At 39.0% G+C, this 26,901-nt stretch overlaps 1 protein-coding gene across 2 annotated transcripts in view; it reads right to left on the bottom strand.

Moving 5' to 3' along the window:
* The window catches only part of eipr1 (EARP complex and GARP complex interacting protein 1), a 242,646-nt gene that overhangs the window by 205,174 nt on the left and 10,571 nt on the right, over positions 1-26,901 (bottom strand). For both annotated transcript variants that reach the window (XR_010006712.1, XM_003215468.3), the window contains exon 3: positions 10,963-11,095. Coding sequence is in view for 1 of the 2 variants with exons in the window: in XM_003215468.3 (XP_003215516.1) it covers positions 10,963-11,095 (133 nt within the window). In the remaining variant the exon portion in view is untranslated. The remainder of the gene's footprint in view (positions 1-10,962; positions 11,096-26,901) is intronic.

Genomic DNA, 26,901 nt, shown 5'->3' with positions numbered 1-26,901 from the left:
GCTATGGAACCAAAGGGAGGAGCAGTTAGGAGGGGGCACCAGCCCAAGGGATAGAAAAGGCTCAAGGACGAGTCAAATGACAACTGAGGGGGGAAAGAAAAGGGGCCTGAGGCAATTAGGAATGGTGGGAGTTGGAGTCCTAAACACCTGGAGGACCAATGTTTGCCCATTCTTGGTGTAGAAGAGCCCTTACCTTCACAGAGGTGAGGTTCAAGATGTGGAGGAGCTGCGGGGAGTGCTGGAGGAAGGTGTGGATCCAGAGCTTGCTCTCCTCCTTGGATCCGGCATGGTCCTCCTGCAGGAAGTAGAGTAGGCGCAGGGCCTTGCTGGCACGAATGGGGTGGGCGGGAGGCACGCTGGGGTCAAGGGCAATGCCGCCCAGGGAGGGGCCCAGCAGGACGCGGCCCAGGAAGAGCGGGGAAGTTAGCCTGGGCAGCCATGCCTTGATGCGGGCTGGATTCCCTTGGATAGTGCTCAGGAGCGGGTTGGGGCTGCTACACTGGCTGCCCAGGCCACTCCTTGCGCACTCCTGGCCGCCCAGGCCGCTCGAAGGAGAGCCCCATCTTGCTCCGCAGCCCCCACAGAGCCGCGTACAATGCCAGCAGCTCCGCGAAGGCTTCCCGGGTGAGGATGGAGCCCTTTCCCATGGCAAACAACAGCTGTTGCATGCCAAATGGGAGGGGGGGGTGGCTGGAGCTCTCTCTCTCTCTCTCTCTCAGCTGAAGCGGAGGCACCTCAACTGTGTCCTCTAGAGGACAGCGCCTTCAACAACTGCGTAGTTGGCGTAACGCTTGAACCGCCCCTGTATGTACTTTTCCATATACTGAAGTATGTGTTTTAGTGGTAATTCAGAGTGATAGCTAAAAGAGTGGGAAGTAATTCCAAAGTATGCCTCTATTAAGGATGTTCTGGACATGTTTTCAATATTTTGCCAACAAGAAAGATACACCTTTTATACAAGCAAAGATATAAAAACAATAGGCAGTACATGCTAAACTTCTAATATTATTCAGTTTTTAACCATGAATTTTAAACTTGTGTCCTTTGTTTAATCTCTGTTTTGTATATTTTAATATGTATTGTATAGAAATAAAATTGTTGTTGTTGTTGTTGTTGTTGTTGTTGTTGTTATTAAACACCAGAGTATGGGCATTTTAATTTTTTACCCTACAATTTTCCAATAGTTCTGTTTGCTGGGGGAATTCTAGGAATAGTAATAAAAAATAATAACTTTTCCAAGCTCTGGTGGTAAGCCGGTTCCCAATGTCACAGTTGTTCAACAAAGTCAAACGTATTAGGAATGATGAAAAGTATTTGGCATGTATATAATGTTATTAAAATGTTAATACTGAAACTATGTAATGTTTCCAATTTATGGTGCCTCTAGAGTGAATACATCACAGGGGTTTCTTGGCAACATTTTTTCAGAGGAGATTTGCCAACGCCTTCTTCTAAGGCTGAGTGTGACTTGCCCAAGATCATTCACTCCATTTTCTGCAGCTAGAACAGGATTTGAACCCTGGTCTCCTAGGGTCCAAACCCAACACTTAAACTACTGCACCATGCTGACTCTTTCAATTAAGCTACTCTTTGCTATTTCAACAGGCTTATCTACCTCCGAAGTACATCCCTGGCACACAAAATGTCTAGCTACATACCTGTGAAATTTGTTGGAAATCTGTTGTGATATTTGTTCCCTAACAATCAAATATGCCAGGATATCAGATTTTTCCCATTGGTGTCAGCCAGAGCTATATGTGGGCCCACATCATTGCCTTTGCTTAGCTGGAAAATTACTAGAATTTTGTAAAGAAGTTCCTATTTTTGTATCTATTTTATAAATAGGACTTTACAAGAACAGATTGCAGACCAGATTTGTGCATTTGTTACTAGTGAACTTTATGTTTTCATTCAAAGTTCTTCAATATAAGTGTGCCATATATACTGACTCCGCTTCCTGCCAACCAGATTCCTGTGGTGTTCACATCGGAACAATATTTTGCACCTGTGGAGCAGATCACACCTAAGAATACTGTGGAATACTGTCAAGGTAGCAAATCCCCCCCCCCCCCAACACATGGTAAGAACACAAAACTATAAAAACGAATAGTAACAGCTTTAGGAAAAACAGCACCTAACAAGCACACATAACCGGGTCAGGCTACAACTGGCAGCTTTCCCAACTTTTACAAGCAATCATAGCTGTCCCCACTTATATATGATACAGTGTATTTATAAATAATCAGCCACAGATTCTGGGGGAAGAAAGCGATCCCAACAGAAGTAGTTAAAGGCTCGTGGTCAACTAACCCTTGCCCTTGTCTCTAGTAGAAGAGGATCATGCTGCCTGACCTCTATATCACTTGTGGGAAAGCAATAATATGGTTCAACCTTTTGAATAACTCCACACTTTTCTGTTTCATGGGTAGGTGTTGGCACAATATGCCCAACTACAGTTTTCCTTACCATCCCAATCGGCTGGGTTTTTAAGGACTACAGCTGATCTCAAAAAGAACTGTTCTATTCCTGAATCAGTCTGGTAAACTATTCTCTCCTTGTTTGAGAAACCAGCCATGTCCTTTAAACAGTGAAGAAAGAGCAGAGTTGAGTATCCAGCCCACGAGGATGAATGGTAGAGCCCCAGACCTTGAAATCCATTCACTCTAGTCTACTCTATGGAGAAGCACAATCTAGCAAGCAGCTCTTTAAGGGCAGGTCTGTTAAAATGGAAAGCACACAAAATTGAAAACTGAGTTTATATTATTTAATCACCTCTGCCCAGAAGGTCAAGATAATCTTGCTATACCAGAATGTGAGTAAAATGTGCCCTTTCCCACATTTCATCTAACAATTAGATCAATAGTTCAGATTTCTGGAAGCAATTTTAGTGACATCTAATTTGCTCAGTGCAGGTTGAGGAGGTCTGTGCAGCATTATCCATTGAATATTCTCTTCAGTATTATTGAGCCACTCCATTCTGTGCTGTAGGGAAAGAGCAGCATCTCCACAATGTCTGGGAACATTGAAATGGTTATAAAAATCCTAATCATTTAAACATACACACACACACCATTTAGAAACCCTAAGGAAATTTACCAGCATTAAGGCCAGTAACTGCCTTCTTTCCACCTATCATCACCAAGGTAAAGCTTAGTTCATGCAGTATGTAACCAATATTATGTTAAGGGACAAAAAGGTCCTTTTAGAAATACTGACTACAGATATCTCAGTAAAAATTGGTGAAGAGTGAGTGGATGAGAAAGACTAAATTTCTGTTCAAGACATTCTTGGATAATGAATTTATCCTGCCCCCCTCAATCTGTGTATCCTGGAACTTGATATATATTTAAGATTACACCCATCAACCATAACTGAAAAAGTGCCTTGACCTTTCCATGGCAACTGCACCCATCAGATCTGTCAGTTTTCCTCACTGCACTCTGGGAGAGATGCAGACAGTTCTCTACCAGGTATATGTTACAATACCCTTAGAAAGCACTTTCTTGTATGTAAAGGCCTAAAACTGCCAGTCTTCCTTAAATCATCATCATCATCATCATTTAATTACTTACTAATCGCCCTCCATCCACGATGCTCTAGGGGATTTACAAGATAAAATTGTAAAGGATAAAAATACATACATACAAATATTGATAAAATTAACATAGATTAAAAGCTCTAGTAAAGACCCAGGTCTTGAGTGCTAGGGTAAAAGGCCCTAACTCACGCATGGCTCTCATATAGGGCGGCAAGGCATTCCATAAGGCAGGGGCAGAAATAGAAAAAGCTCTGCATCTGGTCCTTTCCAAGTGCACTTCTCTAGGACCCGGTACATAAAGTAAGTCTCGTTGGGATGGTCGTTGCGACCTCCGATGATGGGAGAAGGAGAGACGGTCCCTAAGGTACGATGGGCCCTGGCCGTAAAGAGTTTTAAAGGTCAGAACTAGCATCTTATATAGACCACGGTAATCAGTTGGAAGCCAATGCAGATGCTGCAGCACTGGTGTTATGTGGCATTTCATGGGTGTTCTTGTGAGTAGCCTGGCTGCCGCATTCTGAACAATACGGAGCTTTTGGGTCGTGGACATCGGAAGGCCAACATACAGGGCGTTGCAATGGTCCAGCCTATACGTGACCGTGGCATGGATGACTGTTGCCAGAGCCTCATCAGATAGATAGGGTGCCAGTTGCCTCGCTTGTCGTAGGTGGAAAAAGGCCTGTTTGCTGGCAGCAGCGACTTGAGCTTCCATTGTCAGCTGCGAATCTAAAACGACACCCAGGCTCTTAATGGTAGGCGAAGGAGATAGGGCAGCACCATCGAAGTTGGGTAGCAAATGGGTCAGACCAGTCGAGCGGCCAGAGAATCTCAGTCTTACTAAAGTCTAACTAAATGTTAGTTAAGGTGTGTTGTGTGACCATCAGTACATGTGAAAGGGATCTAGGAGTCTTAGTAGACTACAAGCTGAACATGAATCAACAATGTGATGCAGCAGCAGTAAAAGCCAAGAGATTCTAGGTTGTATCGATCTGAGTATAGTGTCAATATCGAGGGAAGTCATAGTCCCACTCTCTTTTGCTTTGGTCAGATCTCATCACAAATAGCCCAGTGTCCAGTTCTGGGCACCACAATTCAAGAAGGATGTTAACAAACTGGAATGTGTCCAGAGAACAGTGACCAAAATGATCAAAGATTTGGAAGCCAAGCCCTATAAAGAATGGTTTAGGGAGCTGGATATGTTTAGCTTAGAAAAAGGAAGGCTGAGCGGGGACATAACAGCCATGTTTAAATATCTGAAATGATGTTACATTGAGAAGTAGTTAGACTTACATTCTACTGCTTTGGGGGCTAAAACACAGAACAATAGATTCAAACTACAGGAAAAAAAGAATTCCACCTAAACATTAGGAAGAACTTCTTAATGGTAAGAGCTGTTTGGCAACGGAATGTGCTGCCTCCTCAGAACATGGTGAAGTCTCCTTTTCTGGAGGCTTTTAAACAGAGGCTGGACAACCATCTGTTAGGGTGCTTTGATTGTATGTTCCTCAATGGCACAATGTGGTTATACTGGATGGCCCTTGTGGTGTCTTCTGACCCTATGATTTTATTATTTTGGATTACAAATGTATGTGTGAAATATAATTGTAAATCCTTAACATACTGTACAAGAAAAATGTTTAATATGTACTGTGCCCTGCTGATTTCTGGAGGGAAAGGGGACAAGATGTGAGGACTGCGTAAGAAATACAGTGTTCCCTTACTTATCGCGAAGGTTATGTTCTAGGACTACCCGCAATAAGTGAAAATCCGCTAAGTAGGGACACTATTTTTATATTAATGTTTGTGCATTTTTAAATAGTTAGGTGGCCTTTCTCCCCCTTGCAAGCCCTGGGGAGCTAGTGAAGCCTTCCCTACCAGTGTGGCGGGCCCCTTGCTCAGTGCCCGCCATGTTGCTCTGGCTACCTCTGCTCCTGCAGCCAGGGAAGAAGAAATGCAGCTCCGGCCCGGTGAATGAGTGGGCAAGGGAGGGTGGGTGAGAGAGTGGGGGCGGGCGGCAGCGATGACAGGAGCCTGGAAGAGGTGGCTAGGCTCCTTCTGCTGCCCCTCCAGCCGGGAAACGTGGAGGACTCGGAAGAGGGGGCAGAGTCCTCCACGAGTCCCACCCCCACTTCCAAGTCCTCCACGTTTCCCGATGTGGCCCAGATGGAGCGGCAGTAGAAGGAGCCTGGCCGCCTCTTCCAGGCTCCTGCCGCCGCTGCTGCCTGCCCCCACTCTCTCACTCTCTCACCCACCCTCCCTTGCTCACTCATTCACTGGGCTGGAGCTGCATGCCTTCTTCCCTGGCTGCAGGCCAGAGGCAGCCAGAGCAACATGGTGGGAACGAAGCAAGGGGGCAGCAGCAATTGGGTAAATAAATAAATACATACATACATAATTTTCCCGCAATAAGCAAACCGCAAAGTAGCAGGGGAACACTGTATACCTTTAAAATATTTACTTATTATTTTATTTATTAAAAGATTTCTACCCCACCCCTATAGCCAAAGTTATCATGTCAGCACACAATGAAATTTCATTTACAACCATTTGAAACAATAAGAACAATTTTAAAAGCCTCTTTTAAAATTATATTATCCTACATAACACTTAAAACAAGCCAATATAAAACTAGTTAAAACAGTTTAAAATAAGGTAAACCATAACACATATGCAAATTGGATAAAATCAATTAATTTCCAAAAACTTTGATAAAAGAGACACGTTTTAACTTAGTGTCAGATTGATACAAATGTTGGTACCTCTGACTGGAATTATACCTGCAGCCAGTACAATTTCTTTAAAACTATTACAGTAGAGTCTCACTTATCCAACATAAACGGGCCGGCAGAACGTTGGATAAGCGAAAATGTTGAATAAGGAAGGATTAAGGGAAAGCCTATTAAACATCAAAATACGTTATGATTTTAAAAATTAAGCACCAAAACATCATGTTTTACAACAAACTGACAGAAAAGGCAGTTCAATACATGGTAACGTTATGTAGTAATTACTGTTTTTATGAATTTAGCACCAAAACATTGCAATTTATTGAAAACATTGACTACGAAAACATTGACTACCAACAAATTGACTACAAATAAAGATAGAATTGCATAAAATGAACTTACTGCAACAACATTGTCAAAAATTAAATCCATAAAAAGTGCAGTCCTTGGTGCCCAGAGACACAGCTGTGGATCCAGGAGGGAGGCAGACTCGGTTGGATAATCCAGAACGTTGGATACGTGAACGTTGGATGAGACTCTACTGTATTATTATTATTATTATGATGTTATACCAGTCAGCAGCCTATGTGTTGTATTTTCCAGTCTAATTGCAAAGCTACTGCCTCATTGCAATGTGAGCTACTGTGACTATGAATACACACCAAATGTCAGTCTGACCTATACACATGTATCAAATACCATACTGATCTGAACCAAGCTGTTGCATTAAAAGAAATTGACAAAATTTAAGAACAGAACACTTGACAGGTGATCTAACTTACAAAAGCCTCATTCACTCAATGAGTAATCTGTGCACAAAACTTATAATTACAATTTGCCATCTTTTCATAATCTCAACATAGATTCAAAGAGAAAAGCAACACTGGTTTGCTTTCATTTACAACTGATGAGAATGAGTGCAAAATAAATAATGCTTGGATTTTGTTGTTCCTATAGTCTTTTCTCTATGTTAATAAATAGATTCAGGGGTTAGTTGCAGTACTATTACTCCACTGAATCACAATTCCAAAGAGCCTTTCAAAATGCTTGAAGAATCATTTCAGAAATCTTTAGATTCTTCTTTCTACAAAAAGAATATTTGTATTGCCGAAGGCTTTCATGGCCAGAATCACTGGGTTGCTGTGTGTCTTTTGGGCTGTAAAAAACTTCTGGAATATGGCCATACAGCCCGAAAGACTCACAGCAACCCAAAAGAATATTTGTCAGTTTATTTACAGCTGCTGCCATATCCCTTATTCTTGGATTTTCACAAACCTGAAATCATACTGGCAATGACAGAGAGAAATAAACAGAACAGACAGATGGTAACAAAAACAAACACAATTCAGCATTAGTTTCATCCTCTTCCTTGGTACTGGTCTAAGCATCCTACTCCACTGGGAAACCAGCTACTATCTTTAAATATGCAACACTGAAACCTTGCTTTCCTAAAACTTAGTAGTCTTAATAATTGTATACATTCAAGCCCTAGCAATTAATAGCATCATACAACAAAATTAGCAACATTAGGTCCAGAAGGATCTGTTTTAAGTGTCTTTCCATGTTCAATTTCATTCACAGAGAGGAGGAGATTAAAGGTAATAGATCTGCAATTTGCCCCACTAAGTCTGTGGCATTCTCAGAGTTCCTGAGACTTTAATGAGATCTGTGAAAATTAAGTGATGCAGAGTATCCATGGGCTGTATTTCTTCTGAGTTCAGTGCTTTGTCAGCTCTCTTCATTGTTCTAATTATGCCAGCTACTCAGGTACCAGAATGATCTACTGTCCTTTTTTGCCTCAGTGAGAAGATTTACTACAATTCAAGATATAATAATCAAGCTGCTGGAAGGGAGATGTCCTTCCACAATTATACCAAAGGTACTTGCTCACTATTGTGTGTATCTATTTGTTTACTATATATAAATGGAACCACATTGCCTCACTATTGGAAGGCACATTTTCCTTCCCTACTCTGTAACTTGTTTAGCAATCCTTCAGTGATGTGCTAATAAAACAGACCAAATCACTGCTGTTAAAGGTTTTCATTTAATAAATGTCAAAAATATTAAAGCTATATGTCTTTCTTTTAAAAAGAACCCTTTTCTCTCAAATACTCTTCACATTTGTAAAGGAAGTTGTTTAACTCTTCTTAACAAGTTACTTCTCTCCCTCAAACCTTAATCTCAAACACCATACATAGATGCAGAGCAAGTTTTCAAATAGGTAAGAACCACTGTCCTAAAAAGGGCAGACAAAATGTTTCCCTTTTTGGACAACATGGATTCAAGGTATTAATGGTCTTCAGAAGATGGTGAAAATCCAAAGGCTAAGTGCAACATTAGCCCTGCCTGGACTAGAACCTCTGAAATGAATGGGACTTATTAATCTGCTTTGGTAGGACAAACATTGGATTAAGCTTCCAGCTGGTGGTGGTTACCTATATATGAGCTAGGTGCATTAAAACACTAGGCTGAATGAATATGTTTTTAAGTACAACAAATAAATTGTGGCTGAAGCAAACAAAATATTGTTGTTATCTCCCATCAATTCAACTTTGATTTATGGTGACCCTATGAATAAGAGACCTCCAAGTTCATTTATCACCAATCACCCTGCTAAGGTTTTGCAAACTCAAGAGTTGTGGTTTCCATCTGGGATGTGGGTGGCCATCTGCTTTTCCTCCTGGCTTCTATCTTACAAAGCATATAACCTTACTTGTCTTTTCTAATGAGCCATGCATTAGATATGACCAACGTATGGTCAAAGTATGACAGTGTCAGTTTAGTCATCATGGCTTCTAGAAAGAATTGAGCTTGATATACTGAAGGACCCATTTTAGCAGTCCGCATTGTAAAACTCTTTTCAAACACCAAATCGCAAACAAGTTGGTTATCTACTTATCAGCTTTCTTTACTGTTAATTTTGCAATAACATAATAACTAACCCATACAACCTGATATGGTGTCACTGTCTGTCTATTGATTGCTAGGAAAGGATGCAGAAAGCAGAACTCCCAATGGTTATTACCCTGTTTCCCCGAAAATAAGGCAGGGTCTTATATTAATTTTTGCTCCAAAAGATGCACTAGGTCTTATTCTCAGGGGATGTCTTATTTTTCCATGAAGAAGAATTCACATTTATTGTTGAACAAAATGAACATTATAAACTGTAAAATAGTTGTCATCACAAACCAGCATAACCAGACAAACTGTGAATCCTATCATTATTTACATGTACAACAATCTATGGCACCTCTTGCAGTTTAGGTTTCACAAGGTTTCCACACTGATTTCTCTCTATTCTAGTTTCAATGTAGTCATGAATGATGAATATAATAATAATAATAATAATAATAATAATAATAATAATAATAATAATAATAATATATGACAATATAATAGAATAATAATATAATGATATAAAATATAATAGAATAATATAATAATAGGATATAATAATAATAACAGAATATGATGATAATATAATTATAATATGATAATATAATAGAATAATAGAATAGAATATAATGGTATACAATATATTAATAGGATAATATAAAATGGAATATAATGATAATAACAGAATATGCTAATAATATAACAATAATATAATAATATAATAGAATAGTAATAGAATAATATAATATAATGATATAAAATATATTAATAGGATACTATAAAATGGAATATAATAATAATAATAATAATGATAGAAAAATTTAATATAATGATATAAAATATATTGATAGGATAATATAATAATGGGATATAGTAATAATAACAGAATATGATGATAATAATATGGTAATAGAATAATAGTATAAAATAATACGTTTCATGGCATAGGAATAAGAATGGGAGGAGAATCCCTTTGCCTTTAAGAAGCAGAAGGAGCAGAGTGAAAAGAGTGTTCAAGCCCTCCTCCTTCCCTCACCCTGGCACCAGGATCCAATCAGAAGCCTCTGGGGCGAAGGGAGTGTGGCCAGGATGGAGCCCTGTCTCAGAAGGAAGAAACGGCAGCACAGTGGCAGGGAGGGACGGTGTTTCGAGCCACGTATATGCACTGGCGCTGGGGGACAGGCGGGAGGCAAGCCAAGCCACAGAAAGACAGAAAGCAAGCACTCCAGTGCGTATGAGTGCTGTTTCTGCTGCAGGAGACATGCTTCCCAATGGAACTCTGCTGCAGCCTGGAACGTCCCATTCTTAGTTGCTAGGTCTTACTTTCAGGGGAGGCCTTATATTTGACAATCCCCCAAACCCCTACTAGGTCTTATTTTTTGGGGAGGTCTTATTTTAGGGGAAACACGGTAATCAATAAAGGGTGCTTGGCCAGAAATACTTTCAGGAAGTATGAATATGTTTCATGTGCAGAGTGTGGCAGCCCAATGTCTCTGTACCAAATACAATACTGATCAAAACAGTAGGACACTGAAGATAAACAAAATCCTACTGAGAATTCATTGATATCCACACAGGAGAGAATAATCTGTACCCAAACATTTTCAGCATATTATAAGAATTAAACTAAATAAAACTGAACGAAGCTTCCATAAGGTGAGATTATTGTGATTATAAACAGTAGACAAAATCATTTACATACAAGCATTTTGATATATGACATATATGTTACCAGATAAGGGAAGTAAGACATCTTATAGGAAAAACATTAGCAAACAAAAAAAATTAAATTTCACTTACTTTTATTGTAGCAGGTTGCTAGTACCCCTTTATCAGCCGGACTGGCACTTATGTGCCAAATTTCACCAACTTGATGAAGAAGAACATTTTTGTTGATAATATTATTTTCATCATCAAAATCAATGATGTGGATCTATAAACAGAAGACAAAAACATTAAGGTTTCATTTCTTCTGAGTAACTTAATTATACAGAGAAATTTCATGAAAGCAGCATATTTTTTGTTTTATAAAGACGAGTACCCAGTAATAACTGTGAAAATACTTGGAATATTGATCCATAAACATCTGATACTGCATGTTATAAAAATCCAAATTCAACAGCAAAAAGAAAAGAACAGCAAAAAGAAATTCAACAGCAAATTTCAAAGAATTATGAATTTCCACTCAAAATATATTATTTGAACTAAAATATGCCTAATCTACAGCCCTTCCACATCACACAATTATGACACATTACTCTATTTTAATTACCACAGTTCCATCCTATGGTATGTTGTCTGGTGAGGCATTAGAGCATTTTGTCTGAAAATCATAAATAATCCTTGATAAATTGCAAATCCCAATATTCTAGAGGACATTATCACAGAAGTGAGAGTGGAATCATAGAACTATAATTGTGTACAGGCAGTCCCCAAGTTACAAACATTTGACTTACAAATGACTCATTGTTAAGAACAGTGATAAGACAACAGAAGTGAGAGAAATCTACCCCTAGGAAGAGAAAATCACTCCTTGAATGATTATCATTGGGGAAAAGGTATCTATACAGAAGTTTTATTAACAATCCTTGTTTCCACAACAAGCCAGTTTTTTTCAAAATCCAGTTATCACAGGGACAGAACAAAAGGGGAAATCTTCTGAACATGGACACAGACAGGAAAACAAGCATCACAGGGATGTTAACCCTTCCCTATGCTATCCAAAGCTCAGCAACACACACACACACACACACACAAGCTGTGCCCAGCCACACACTGCTATGGCGAAGTATGGTGGTAAGGGAAATAAAGTATTGAGGAATTGGTGGTAGTTAAGGTAAAGGGTAAAGGTTTTCACCTGATATTAAGTCCAGTCATGTCTGACTCTGGGGGTTGGTGCTCATCTCCATTTCTAAGCCGAAGAGCCGGCATTGTCCGTAGACACCTCCAAGGTCATGTGGCCGCTGGCATGACTGCATGGAGCGGCGTAACCTTTCTGCCGGAGCAGTACCTATTGATCTACTCACATTTGCATGTTTTCAAACTTGTGGGTTGGCAGAAGCTGGGGCTAACAGTGGGGGCTCACTCCGTTTCCCCAATTCGAACCTGCGACATTTTGGTCCACAAGTTCAGCAGCTCAGCACTTTAATACACTGCGCCACGAGGGGATATTATTTCCTCAAACTTGTTAATATACAATATTTCTGATTACTTGTCTGTTGGAGGCAAGTATGAATGCTGCAATTAGCCAAAATGATTAGCATGTAATGGCCTTTCAGCTTTGGAGCCTGGCTGCTTCCTCCCTGGAGGAATTTTTTTTGTTGGGAGGTCTTAGCTGGCCCTGATAGTTTCCTGTCTGGAATTCCCTTGTTTTCAGAGTGTTGTTCTTTGCAATATTTTATGTGCTTCTACTGTTTGTGTAGATGAAGAAGTGCCCATATGCATTGCTTGAGCACACACACTCAAAAAAAAAAAAAAGGCAGTGGCCCTCAGAAAACAGGATTAGCCAGACTTTGGTGGGAGGTGTTAGCTGGCTCTTACTGTTTCCTGTGTGGAATTACCCTGTTTTCAGAGGGTTGTTCGTTATTTAGTGTTCTGATTTTAGAAATTGTATTGTTCTATTTTATTATACCACAGTAATTTTTATATATTCTGATTGTAGTATTTTTTAATACTTGGAGCCAGATTGTGTTCATTTTCATGGTTCACAGCAACACAATAACAATAATAATAATGATGATGATGATGATGATGATGATGATGATGATGATGATGATGATGATGATGAGAGTAATAAGAACTTTGGTAGTACACACTGCTTCTCTTCCTACTCAGCTTCCTTTCTGGAAGAATCCTTTCTTGGGAGGTATTAGCTGGCCCTGATCGTTTCCTTTCTGGAATTCCCAATTCCCTGCTTTCAAAGTGTTGCTCTTTATTTACTGTTCTGGTTTTGGAGATTATATTGTTCAGTATCATTATACCACAGTAATTATTACACATTATATTTATAATCTTATATTATCTGCATAGAACTGGATTATATGAGGCCCCTTCTACATAGCTGCTTAAAATCCACACTGAATTGGATTATATGGCAGTATGGACTCAAGATAATCCATTTCTAAGCAGATACTGTGGATTATCTGCCTTGGCATTCTGGGTAATATAGCTGTGTGGAAGGGCCTTGAGTCTACACTGCCATATAATCCAGTTCAAATCAGATAATCTGTATTTGATAGGCAGTGTGAATCAGGCCTAAGTGCCTGTCCCCTGGGTGCCATCTTGGGTGAGGGAGTTGCTAGGATATGAAGGGGGCGGGGCCTAAAGGCAGCGGGGGGAGGGGGGCTAAAGGCAGCAGAGCCTACCTTTCTCTCTTCCGAGGGGGAAAGGGGCCGAGGAAAGGGAAGCCCCGCCCACCATGGAAATGTTTGAGGAAATTGGATTAGGCTCCGCCCACAGGTGCAAGGTCCTCTGGGTAATGTAGTTGTTTCAATTCAGGGGCAGCTCTGCGCTTGCATGGTAAGCAATGGGGGTTTTATGTCGTCTTCATTTTGTTGTTTGGTCTTTTTTTTTCTTGGTTTTTTTTAATGTCTAAACACAGCCGGGATGACCATGTCTTTTGTGGCCAAGTTTCGTGGGTTTTGGGTGTTTAGTTTTGCTGTTTATCTTAAAAGTAGAAATGGTCTGAACATTTATATATATATATAGATATAAGATATATATATAGATATATTTAGCTGGGGTTACAGTTTATAAATACACCTGTTCTGACTTATATACGCCTTCAACTTAAGAATAAACCTACTGAACCTATCTTGTTCGTAACTTGGGGACTGCAATGTGAAAATAGCTCTAGGCCCTAGACAAATGAGGTAGAGTGATACATCATAACTCTTGAATCTCCATCTATCTTTTTGGTATTGATGACAGCCACTGAGAAAATGAGATCATGATTTTGCCTTATACCTACAATCTGCAATATGATTCCCACGGTCATTAATATGGACCCTTGCCTATCAGTTTGCTTAGTCACGGGGTCCACCCCATCCCAAGCTGCTCTCTCATTGACGGTTGCACTGAATCAACTACCTCGTGTTATAATACTCACTTGTTGCACTTTGCCCAGTTTGTTTTTATCCCATCTACTTGGGTGCCAAATCCATGTTTTAGCATGATTATCATTTTATACTCTTTTGTTATGTTTAGAATGTTGAATTTTAATATCTGTGTCTGTATTTTTTGATGTTTTTATTTCATTCGATGTTTTTTCTGGGCTTGGCCCCATGTAAGCTGCCCCAAGTCACTTCGGGGAGATGAAGGCGCGGTATAAAAATGAAGTATTATTATTCCTTTACTCTGCTACCTGACATTTATTTTGTGTGTATAAAAGATTTTTTATAATTAAAAAAACCAGGAAGTCAAAATGCTGCAAAACAAAGTATTCAGGCATCAATCTTCTTTGGAAGAATACCTTTGTCTCCTAGAAATCAGTTTTAGGAGCAGCATGCATCTTGCATGTGTATGCAGCACATACCTGGGTTTCTGAACTGAAGGTAAATTTTTTGCATGCAGATTTCCTCTGCAATATGCAAATGCTGCAAGAAGTGGAGTATGTTTATCTTGGGTGTTCTTCTAAGCATCAGAAATTTGCTTTCTGTGACATGGATATAGTGTGCTTTGTGAAGGCAAGTATGTATGTTGATGTTTTAGACTTCAATACAATCTCTTTGCTTTTATTAGTTTCTTGGACCTGTTATTTATCTCTCTGCATCAGTCAGTTGCCTTCTCTGAAATCAGTGTTTGAGTGGAAACCATACCTTTGAAGGTGTGACTATAGATTAAGAGATCAGATCACACCTATTGTCTAGTACTCTAAATAAATTATTCTTTTAGCCCCGCCTTTATGGAATCACTCTGATAAACTATCATTTCTTTGTATTAGAAACAGTTTCTATAAATTCCAAAGTTAAGTATAGACCTAGAAAGATTTCTTCAATCTCTCTTACACCGGGTATTGATATGGTTTAATACTGTCTGGGAACTCTCTATTATCTTTCTGAAACCTTTTCCATCCAGAATCAACATGCTTTTATCACTAAAAATATAGCCCTAAGAAGTTCCTTCAGTGCAATGGTTACTTCCAAAGACTCTTCAAATGCAGTAATTCAGAATGCAGAACTCCTGTTTTCTACCAATATTTTACAATATGAACTAATTCTTCTCCAACTGTCTAATATCTTCACCTTACAAATAATCTTGCCTCCAAGATCACAGTGAAATGAAAATAGTTTGTTTTATTATGATTTCTTTCAAATGAAAAACATGGAATTCCTGCCTAAGAACAAAATAGAGAAAGTCTATATTTCTGACCAATGCCTTCTACACAAGTATTAATGCTTAAAATGCTTCAAAATTACTTGTTTTTCTGAGTAGGCCACGTGGGATTTGTTTATGCAATCAACTGTACTGAGATAAACCCCTTAACTCATTTCCCTCTCCAATTTGTGAACATAATAAGAGGCCAAAGCAAGCTGGAAACCAGAAGAGCATCCAGAGACAGACTGTACAATTGTTATACAATGTCGGCCTAAACAATATAAAATGCTCTTTCAGTGCTTAGCTTGAACAAAACACTTTTAAAAAACATAAACACATATACAATCTTTGCTGAAACTGCACAGAGCAAATTGTACCAGGCTAGCTAGCTGCTTCATCTATGCTCTCAAGCCTCCTCGAAAAATGGGAAGCCTCATGTTGAAATTATGTAGTAGTCTCCTTGGCAGTGAAATTGATCCCCTAAAGGTGAGCCACAAATCAAAATTCAATTTGCTCCACCAACATGTATTATATGCCCCTACTAACCATATAAAGAGGGTCATTCAGCACATAAAGTAGAAGTGCCTTCTGCCCTATCTCAGGTCCCTCAAAGTCAGACATAGCTGCTCTTTTCTCTCTCCTGAGATGATTCAGAACCACATCAGGCCCTAAGGACAAGTGTTATTAAATATAGTATGTCACCGTTTCCAGAGGATTTTTATTATCATTATTATTATTTTCTGCCCTCTTCTGATGGGGAGACATGGGGAGCGCTGAAGGTGAAACGAGACGAGGTGTCACAACAAAGGTTCTGCAGGTTCATCAGCAAACTTCTTCAAGTGTCTACTATAGGCCTCACTTTTGGCACTTCTCAAGTTAACATACATTGTGAATTTATTTTGCTCTTTGTTTAGGTTCCTCACAACATTCATGTGTCTCTCAAAATAGATTTAAGATATGTTTGGGATCAAATTTCAATGTAGGCGACAAATGCCTGAGCCCAAACAAGAGACTTATTGATTTAATGCACCTTCTTTAGGAAGTTTCTGGGGGAGGGAGCAAGTGAGTAGGGGGGAAATAACACTAAGATGAGACTCAGAGAAGACTTTTGGTATTCACAGAAATGGAAGTTACATCAATTAGGAAAAATGGGGTACAGAGTTATGAGACTATTCCAAGAAAACACTATGAAGTATGGACCCATTTTCTGTGGAAGATACTTGGAAACAGGAAACTGGATAATAGTAAACCCTACTGATGAACCTGCCAACCTAGCAGTTCAAAAACATGCCAATGTGAGTAGATCAATAGGTACCGCTCCAGCGGGAAGATAACGGCGCTCTATGCAGTCATGCCGGCCATATGACCTTGGAGGTGTCTACGGACAATGCCGGCTCTTCGGTTTAGAAATGGAGATGAGCACCAACCCCCAGAGTCAGACATGACTGGACATAATGTCAGGGGAAACCTTTACCTTTTACCTACTGATGAACAAGCATATCATAGAACCTAGAACATTTCTAGGAAGGACATATGTTGCTGGATGCGGATAGGTAAAACCATGGGTCCCAGTCCCTTGGAGAAAGAGGTTTTACTGTAATTTGTAAGTGGACTACTAGACACCTCTGTTTGCTTTTGGAACTGCAACTCCCATAAATACCAGTCAGCAAGGCCAATAGTGAGGAATGCTAGAAGTTAAAATCCCACAATGTATATATGGTGAGGTGTTATTATTTTCATTCAGCTATCACTGTGATAATCACCAGAATACCCAAATGAGTATCTTTTCTCTTTCAAATTATCCCCACTCATTCAGAGTTCCACTTGAAAAGCAATGCTTGACAGCAGAGCTTTTTCAGTCATACCCGAAATATCCTGGAGTAATCTAAGGAACAGTCTGATTTTACTAGGTATTTGAAGTTTAGGCTTATAGGATGCAACTAAAGGTCCATCTTTGTTCAGTTCTTTCTACAAAGAGATTTATTGTAAGCCACACTGAGCTTTGCCACAAAGAATAGCAGCGTATGAATTTTAATAAACAAATATAAAGTCTCTAGTAATCTACATAAGGCAATGTCTTTCCTTAGTATAACTCAATCTCTTGTATATTGCACACATTTTAAGCCACTGCAATAAGTGGGTCTCTCTCTTTCTTTGACATCAAGAGGAAGAAGATTCAACTGAATAATCTGTTATTAGCTCTACTCTCCAGAGGATATATATGACTGCCTTACAAAATGAGCAAAGAATACTAGACAGACTACAACTCAAACCAAGCTAGGCTGGCTGAACTTCACAAATAATTATCTGCAGGTGGTAAAGGAGAATACATTTGAAATCATATCATCTTAACCTCCCAGAGGGATGAACTTTATGGTTAAGCCAAAAAAAGGTTCCTTTTTTTGTAAATGATTTTTATTAAGATTTCAGAAAATATATACAGTGAAAGTGTGAGAACAATTTTGTTTATAGAAAAGAGGAGAGAAGGAAAGAAACTAAAAAAAGAAAAAAGAGAAGTGTGAGGAAGTAAAAGAGAAGGGGAGAAAAAAAGAAAAGGGGAAAAATAATAAAAATAATAGAATTTTTTTTTAAATGGCTTCTGTTCTTCTTCTCCTTGGGTTCATCATTGTCCTTTCCTTTTGTTTAATCCTTCTTTCCCTTTTTGTAGCAGATTCGAAAATTTAGTTTCAGCTTCTAAACTTGGTAAGACACTTTGATATATTTCTCTAAGGATGACCAGTCAGTCATTTTCAAACCTTTAGCGTTGTTCTTCTTTAATAAGTATGTTAACTTGTCCATATCCTTTATTTCCATAACTTTATTTAACCATATCTCTTTAGTTGGTATCTTTTCTGTTATCCATTCTTTTGCAAAGACCATTCTGGCTGCTGTCGCCAGATATACGTGTAATTTTTCTTTGTTGATGTCTGTAATAAGTTCCTTTTCGTATATTCCCAATAGATATATTTCAGGTCTCATTGCGTAATTAATTCCCTTTTTTTTTTACTTTCTTTGTGTATCATTTTCCAAAATTCAATTGTTTTATCGCAGGACCACCACATATGGTAGTAAGTACCTTCTTTATCATTACATTTCCAACAGCAACTGTCCGCATTTTTGTACATTAACCCTAGTTTCTTAGGGGTCATGTACCATCCACAAAGCATTTTCAGCCAATTCTCCTTTAAGTCCATCACATAATTGAATCTCAATTTTCTTTTCCATATTTCTTCCCAGTCTTTCATCATTATTGGTCTGCCTATATTTCTCACCCATTTCGTCATTGAGATCTTTATTTCTTCTGTTTCAGTGGCCCATTCCAACAATTTATTATATAGTTTTATAATTATCTTCTTTTCTGATTGTAGCAACTTATCCCAGAAGTCTTCTTTTTCATTGAATCTGAGTTTCTTGTCAGAGGTATAGTGTTCTTTGATTTGCAAATATTGAAGCCATGTGACCTCTTTATAGTGCCTTTTGATATCTTCATGTTTTCTTAAATCCAGAGAATTACCCTCTTTTATCAAGAGTTCTTTGTATGTTGGCCACTTCGTCCAGCCTAACAATCTCCTTTGCTTTGCTTCCAATGGGGCCACGCACAGTGGTGTTTTTTCATAAAAATTTCATCTGTATCTTTCCCATACCCGTAGTAGGGAAGATCTTACAAAATGATTACGAAAATTTTTCTCTTTTGTGGTTCCCCCATACCAAAGGTATGAGTGCCACCCTTTTCTCAAATCAAATCCTTCTAAAGTCAGTAATTTAGGTTTTGACAGTTTTATCCATTCTTTGATCCAAACCATAGAACATGCCTTAAAATAAAGTTTAAGATCGGGGGTTCCAAATCCTCCCCTTATTTTAGAATCCATCATTATCGTTCATTTTATCCTAAGCTTTTTCCCTTTCCATATAAATTTTGCCGAATCCCTATTCCATTCTTTGAAGATTTTCATATTTAATATAATTGGAATATTTTGAAATAGATATAACATCTTTGGTAGTATGTTCATTTTTATAGCTGCTATTCGTCCCATCAATGATAGATTTAAATTTTTCCAGCTCTCAAGTTCTTTTTTTATTTCTTGCCATTTTACTATATGATTTTTCTTTAAGAGTTGATTATTCTTTGCAGAAATCCAGATACCTAAGTATTTAAACTCTGTTACTATCCTAAATCCTGTCTCTTCTTGCAACAGTTTTTGATTCTCTTTTGATATATTCTTCATCAAAATTGTAGTTTTCATTTTATTTATTTTGAGCCCAGCAAATTGTTCAAACTCCTTAATTTTATCTAACCATTTTTGAATATTCTCTCTTGAATTCTCAATTATACAGATTATGTCATCAGAAAAGGCTCTAATCTTGTACTCCTGTTTGTCTATTTTAATTCCTCTTAACTCTCCATTCTCTAGTATATTTTTCATCAGAATCTCCAGGGCAAATATAAATATCAATGGAGAAAGGGGACATCCTTGTCAGGTGCCCTTTTCAATAACAAATTCTTCAGTACATTCCCTGTTGATCAGGATTTTTGCCTTTTGCTGTTCGTATATTGCATTTACTGTGTTTTGAAATTGAAAACACATATCAATGTCTTGAAATAATAGTTTTAAAAATTCAAATTGTCAAAAGGTTTTTCAGCATCAAGGGAAAGTAACGCTACTTTTTTCTGATGATGGGATTCATAGTATTCAATTGTATCCAGAATAATTCTTACGTTGTGTTTTGTGCTCCTTTCAGGGAGTAAGCACGCCTGATCTTCCCCAATCCAATTTTTCAAAAAGTTCTTCAATCTTTTTGCTAGAATACTTGCAAAAATTTTATAATCGGTGTTAAGTACAGTAGAGTCGGCAGAAGCTTGGATAAGCGAATATCTTGGATAATAAGGAGGGATTAAGGAAAAGCCTATTAAACATCAAATTAAGTTATGATTTTACAAATTAAGCACCAAAACATCATGTTTTACAACAAGCAGTTCTATATGCAGTAATGTTATGTTGTAATTATTGTATTTACAAATTTAGCACCAAAATATCATGATATATTGAAAACATTGACTACAAAAATGGCTTGGATAATCCAGAAACTTGGATAAGCGAGGCTTGGATAAGTGAGACTCTACTGTAATGATATTGGGTGGTAGTTTTTGACGTCTTCTGGATCCGAGCATTCCTTATGTATCATTATTATTTCTGCTGTTCTCCATGTCCCAGGAATTTCCTTGTTTAGTAGTATCTCATTCATCACTTTCTTTAAGGAAAAAAATCTCCTCTTGCATGGTTTTATAGTATATTCCAGTAAAGCCATCTGGTCCTAGTGATTTATTCAGTTTTAAGGCATTTATTGCTTTCTTGATTTCATCTTCTGTTATTTCTTTATTTCATATAAGTCTTTGTTCGTCTGTTAGTTTAAGTAGTTTATGTTTACTTAGGTATTCTGAGATCTTTTCTATATTTATGTTTTCTTCCTTATACAAGGTTTTATAATACGTTATAAATTGATTCATTATCTCCTTATCTGTGGTATAAGTTATGTCCCTTCTTTATTTTTGAAATATATTGCGTTTGTCTTTTTTTCCTTAATCTTCTTGACAACCATTTTTCTGGTTTATTTGCATTTTCAAATGTATATTGTTTTAAGTATTTCATTATTTTTTTGCCAATTCTTCGAGCTCTAGGTTATTTTTTTCCCTTATCAATAGGTCCAATCCTTTTTTACACATAGTATCTCTTGGATTTTCTTTCAATTCTTTTTCTTTAGATTTTATTTGTTCTATTAATTCATTGATTTTTTTTTGTTGTCTTTTCCTGTTTTTTGTTGCATTTTGTTGTATTAGGTGGCCCCTCATTACTGCCTTATATGCATCCCATATTGTATGTGACTTTGTCTCTGGTTTATTGTTTAAATTGAAAAAGTCATTTGTAATTTTTTTTTGGATAATATCCTCTTCTTGCTTAATTAGAAAGGTTCCTATCCACATTCCTGCAAAGCCAGGTTGAACTTTTTGTGTCTTGAATCTGCTCATTTTATCTGGAGGAATTATCAGATTTTTTCCAACTAGATCTATGCTGAGATGAAAGAGACAAGATTAATTATATGGTAAACTAATCTGCAAAATGGTTTCCTGAAAGATGTTCAGGAACTATTATTTCAATGATATGTCTTCAATCTTTTAAAAAGCAAATATTATTGTAACCCAAGGATAGAAAAAACAGTTTACAAGTATTTGGGATTTCTGTTCTTTATTACTAATGATCTTCCATGAAGCATTCTATTCTGTTAGTTAATAACGTTCAAGCAAAATTGCAGTAGGGTTGTCTGTCACTTCCACCTCCGCATCCACATTATTTTCTCCAAAACACTGGGCTGCATTTCTACTTAGACTAGTAGCATACTTATAACCTGAACACAGTTGAAACTGATTCTCCCCCCCCCCCCCCACCCCACTCCACACCATCCTCTTTATAACTTAAGATTCCTCTATCCTCAAACCTTGCCGCCTCAGAAACTGAAACAGTCCAACCTGGATGTTATGCCACCATCTGCCAGAAATTGCTCAAAGCTCCACCATTACCTGACCTATGTAGAGACCAGTGCTGCTAAATTAAGCAGTAACAATAGAGGCTCATGACACTTCTTATGGATTAATCACAGTCCATGGAGCTGATGGCTTCAAGCACTGCTAAAGGCCATTAACCTTAGCTGCTCATTAACACCCAGAGAAACTGCCCTGTACCTCAATTATTAACGCTGAAGCACACATCAGAGAAGTGAAGGAGGAGAGATGATTGGTAGAATATGATCCAGACACAATTAAATCACCTGAATAATCACAGCAATATTTTGCATCCAACTTTCAACTGGGCATTTTAAAGTACCCAAGGGCACAAAACATGCTGATTTAGCAAAGATAAATAGTTTATTTAAATTAATTTACTAATGAAGTGCTGAAAAGGATCTATATATTGCTGAAAGGAGATGCTACCATTGAGAACAGGACTTCCTTCTCAAATTTACTCTCTGTAATACCTAAAAACACAGGTCACAATACAGCCCTATGAGGAGCGGCTTAAAGAACTGGGCTTATTTAGCCTGCAGAAGAGAAGGCTGAGAGGAGACATGATAGCCATGTACAAATATGTGAGGGGAAGTCATAGGGAGGAGGGAGCAAGCTTGTTTTCTGCTGCCCTGCAGACTAGGATACGGAACAGTGGCTTCAAACTACAGGAAAGGAAATTCCACCTGAATATCAGGAAGAACTTCCTCACAGTGAGGGCTGTTCGGCAGTGGAACTCTCTGCCCCTGACTGTGGTGGAGGCTCCTTCTTTGGAGGTTTTAAAGCAGAAGTTGGATGGCCATCTGTCAGGGGTGCTTTGAATGCGATTTCCTGCTTCTTGCCAGGGGGTTGGACTAGATGGCCCATGAGGTCTCTTCCAACTCTACTATTCTATGATCCTATAATTCTATGAATGTGCAGAAATTGATTTTATGAGATTCTGATTTCCAAACTCTATTCTAATCACCATTGATAATGGTTTATCCTGAGTCATTTTCCCATTGAAGTTTTAAAGCATACAGTTTGGAGTTACTACTAGGAAATAACATTTAATACAAGATGGAGACCAAATCTCTGGATTGAGAATTGTAAAATTTAATTAACGACTCAAAGGGGAAAAGAGGGGGATTAGTCTATATTTCCCCCCTAAAAATATAACATTTTACAAATTTGAAAGCACAGTCCTATATGGATCAGATGCTTATCTAGTATTTGTTGCCCAGTTAATCGTTCACTTTAAGGAAAGACACTGCAATAACCTCTATAGGCCTGCTTCTTCCCAGTCCCTAAACTGAGCTTTTTTGTCTTCATGTTAAAGAGGATATATGACAATAGATATACGAGGGGAAATTTGTGGAAATAACTGTTTTCTCCATTTGCTCCAGGTAATCTAAATAGTTCTCAAAATGAATCAGCAATAGTGTTGATTATCTTACTGTTAATATTTTGAAAAACTGATATGAGATCTGGGTCTGACATTAATTCTATCTGGACTCACTGCTTGTCTTTATCTTTACTGATTAATGGAAGATTAATAATAGCATTTGGAGACATTATGTATCTCTAGTCCCTCATTCAAAGATATCTATCCATTATAGATTTGGTTACTCTTGATGTTCTTTTCCCTTCTTGATACATATTTAGTTTATCTATTAGTTTCTGGTCATGTCATGTATAATGCCTGTCATCTGCAGACATACGTACTAATAATGTGGTGAGATCAGTTACCTGAAACATCCTTTACTTATGGTTTGAATTCAAAGACATGGCAGAGTTGTCTAGAATATCATTATGCAAATGTTTCTTGTAGCACGTCAGAAACAATGAGGCCATATACATGGACCAAATGAATTGGGGTAGGGAATAGACAGCGTGGCATCCGCATAATGAACAGCATAATGCCCCCCATTGCCTCTTAACATGGTCTTGTTCCATGTTTAAAAAGGTCATAAGATGCTATGGAGAGGCTGTTCACAAAGCCATCCCACCTTACCCAGGATCTTGTCTTTGATAAGCTGGGCACGAAATTCCTACTGCTCATCGCTCGCTGCATCCCTGACATTGGCCAGACCAACAGAACAATCAAAAAAGGGAAGAAGGAAAGGAGGTCGTGAGTCCTCCTTTCAACCCTCCCATCTTCACGTTGGTCTGTCACTCCAGCCAGTGTCAGTGGATGGGATGGGCAATGGCCACCGGCAATGTCACATCCCGGTGATCACTGCTCAGCCAAGTACAAGGAAAAAATTGAACAGTGATTCAGCAACACTGAATCACATTCTGCACTACTGGGCCACTCCTTACTTACTTGCGATACTCACTGACTTAAGCGATCCCTTGTGGCCGAGTATGATTGCCCTCCAAGTGTAGGGTCTTGGCAGTGGGTCTGTAGGTGAATGTAGACTTATTCTTGATTCACATGTTCTTCCACAGTGAGGATGTTGGTTTCCAGATGGAAGGCAGTCCCAACCAGGGCTAGCTTGATGTGCCTTCCTCTTGGCACGTTTCTCCTTTTGCCCTCCATTCGTGCCAGGGCTTCCCAGTTCTCAGTGTCTATGACACAGTTTTTAAGGTTGGCTTTAAGACCATCTTTAAATCTCTTTTCCTGTCCACCAATATTCCATTTCCCATTCTTGAGTTTGGAGAAGAGTAACTGTTTTGGGAGATGGTGATCAGGCATTCAGACAACGTGGCCAGTCCAGCGGAGTTGATGGCAGAAGATAATCACTTCAATGCTGGTAGTCTTTGCTTCTTCCAGCATGCTGACATTTGTCCGCCTGTCTTCCAAGAGATTTGCAGGATTTCTCGGAAGCAACGCTGATGGAATCGTTGAGTGTGATGTCTATAGATGGTCCATGTTTCACAGGCATATTACAGGGTTGAGAAGACAACACTTTATAAACAAACATCTTGGTATCCCTACAAATGTTCCAATCCTCAAAAACTCTCTGCTTCATTCGAAAAAATGCTGCACTCGCAAAGCTCAGATGGTGTTATACTTCAGTGTCGATGTTGACTTTTGTGGCTGCCAAGGTAGCGGAAATGGCCAACATTTTCTAATATTACACATTTATGTTGTATTCTGGCATTGCAGAGGGATTGACTGGTGCCTGCTAAAAAAGCACTTTGGTTTTCTCAATGTTCAGTGAGCGTTTTTCATATGCTTCCAAAAAGGTATTTAGAGTGGCTTGTAGGTCTTCTTCTGAATAAGCATAGATTACATTATCATCAGTATATTGGAGTTCTAGAACAGATGTTGTTGTGACTTTGGTTTTGGCTTTCAGTCTATTGAGGTTGAATAGCTTACCATCTGTCTGATAGATGATTTCCACACCAGTGGAAGCGTCTCATCAACAAGGTACAGTATCAGAGCAATGAAGATGGAGAATAAGGTTTGGGCAATAACACATCCTTGTTGTTCCAGTCAAGAAAACCAAGATCATGGCAACTACACCTATTGATAACTGGCAAACAGAGGGAGAAAACGTGGAGGCAGTGACAGACTTTATATTTCTAGGTGTGAAGATCACTGCAGATGCAGACTGCAGCCAGAAAATCAGAAGGCGTTTACTTCTTGGGAGGAGAGCAATGGACAACCTTGACAAAATAGTGAAGAGCAGAGACATCACACTGGCAACGAAGGTCCGCATAGTGAAAGCAATGGTATTCCCCATAGTAACTTATGGATGCGAGAGCTGGACCATGAGGAAGGCTGAGTGAAGGAAGATAGACGCTTTTGAACTCTGGTGCTGGAGGAAAATCCTGAGAGTGCCTTGGACCACAAGAAGATCCAACCAGTCCATCCTCCAGGAAATAATGCCCGACTGCTCACTGGAGGGAAGGATATTAGAGGCAAAGCTGAAGTATTTTGGCCACATCATGAGGAAACAGGAAAGCTTGGAAAAAATCACGATGCTGGGGAAAATGGAAGAAAAAAGGAAGAGAGGCCGACCAAGGGCAAGATGGATGGACGGTATCCTTGAAGTGACTGGCTAGACCTTGAAGGAACTGGGGGCGGTGACGGCCGACAGGGAGCTCTGGCGTGGACTGGTCCCACGGGGTCACGAAGAGTCAGAGACGACTAAACGACTGAGCAGCAGCAGCACATCCTTGTTTGACACCTGATTCCACCTTAAAGGGGTCACACTTTGGGAGCCATTACTATCCAAGACTCTTGCCATCATGGAGGAGCCTCAGGATGTTCACAAATTTATCAGGGCATTCTTCTTCTTTTTTTTTTTAGGATTGTCCAGAGAGCCCTGCAATTCACTGTGTTGAATGCCTTTGCAGGTTAATGAATGCCATGTACAGAGGTTGATTTTGTTCTCTGTATTTTTCTAGGAGCTGTCACGCAGTGAAGATCATATTCACTGTTCCTTTGGAGGGGCGGAATGTGATGTCCCCTGAACCCTTGGGCCGTGAACCTGCCTCCATTATGGATCACAGTGACGAGGACATGGGGTTTGTGCCGATTCAGCAAGACTCTGCCGCTTTCCAGCTGCTTCCTATTGACAATTCTAGTCCACAGCTCATGAAAAAGGCCCTTGAAACGGAGCCTTCTCCCACCAGTTCCCCTCCCTTTGATAGACGAATATTTTGGGAAACTAGTGGGTTTGAGAAAGCTGGCAGGAGAAGGAGCGCGCGATTAGCAGCTAGGGAATCTGCTGATTAACCTGTTTTCCCCTGAGAATTCTCAGGGAGGATCGCATCTGGTGAAGATGTTGTTTTAGCTCTTTTCCCTTGGGAAAAGAGCATTTGGACACCTGCTCTGTGAAAAGGTTTGAAGTTCCTTAAAAGTTCTGTGCGCTGGCTAGCCAGCGCGGAGTCAACGTGTCAGTTGGAGGATCAACTTCACTTTCAGCCAAGTGTGG

The sequence above is a fragment of the Anolis carolinensis genome, chromosome 1 (genome assembly GCF_035594765.1).
Source record: "Anolis carolinensis isolate JA03-04 chromosome 1, rAnoCar3.1.pri, whole genome shotgun sequence".
Taxonomy (NCBI): Eukaryota; Metazoa; Chordata; class Lepidosauria; order Squamata; family Dactyloidae; genus Anolis; species Anolis carolinensis.
Note: the sequence above shows the minus strand (reverse complement) of the source record. Positions and strands in the feature narration are given on the sequence as shown.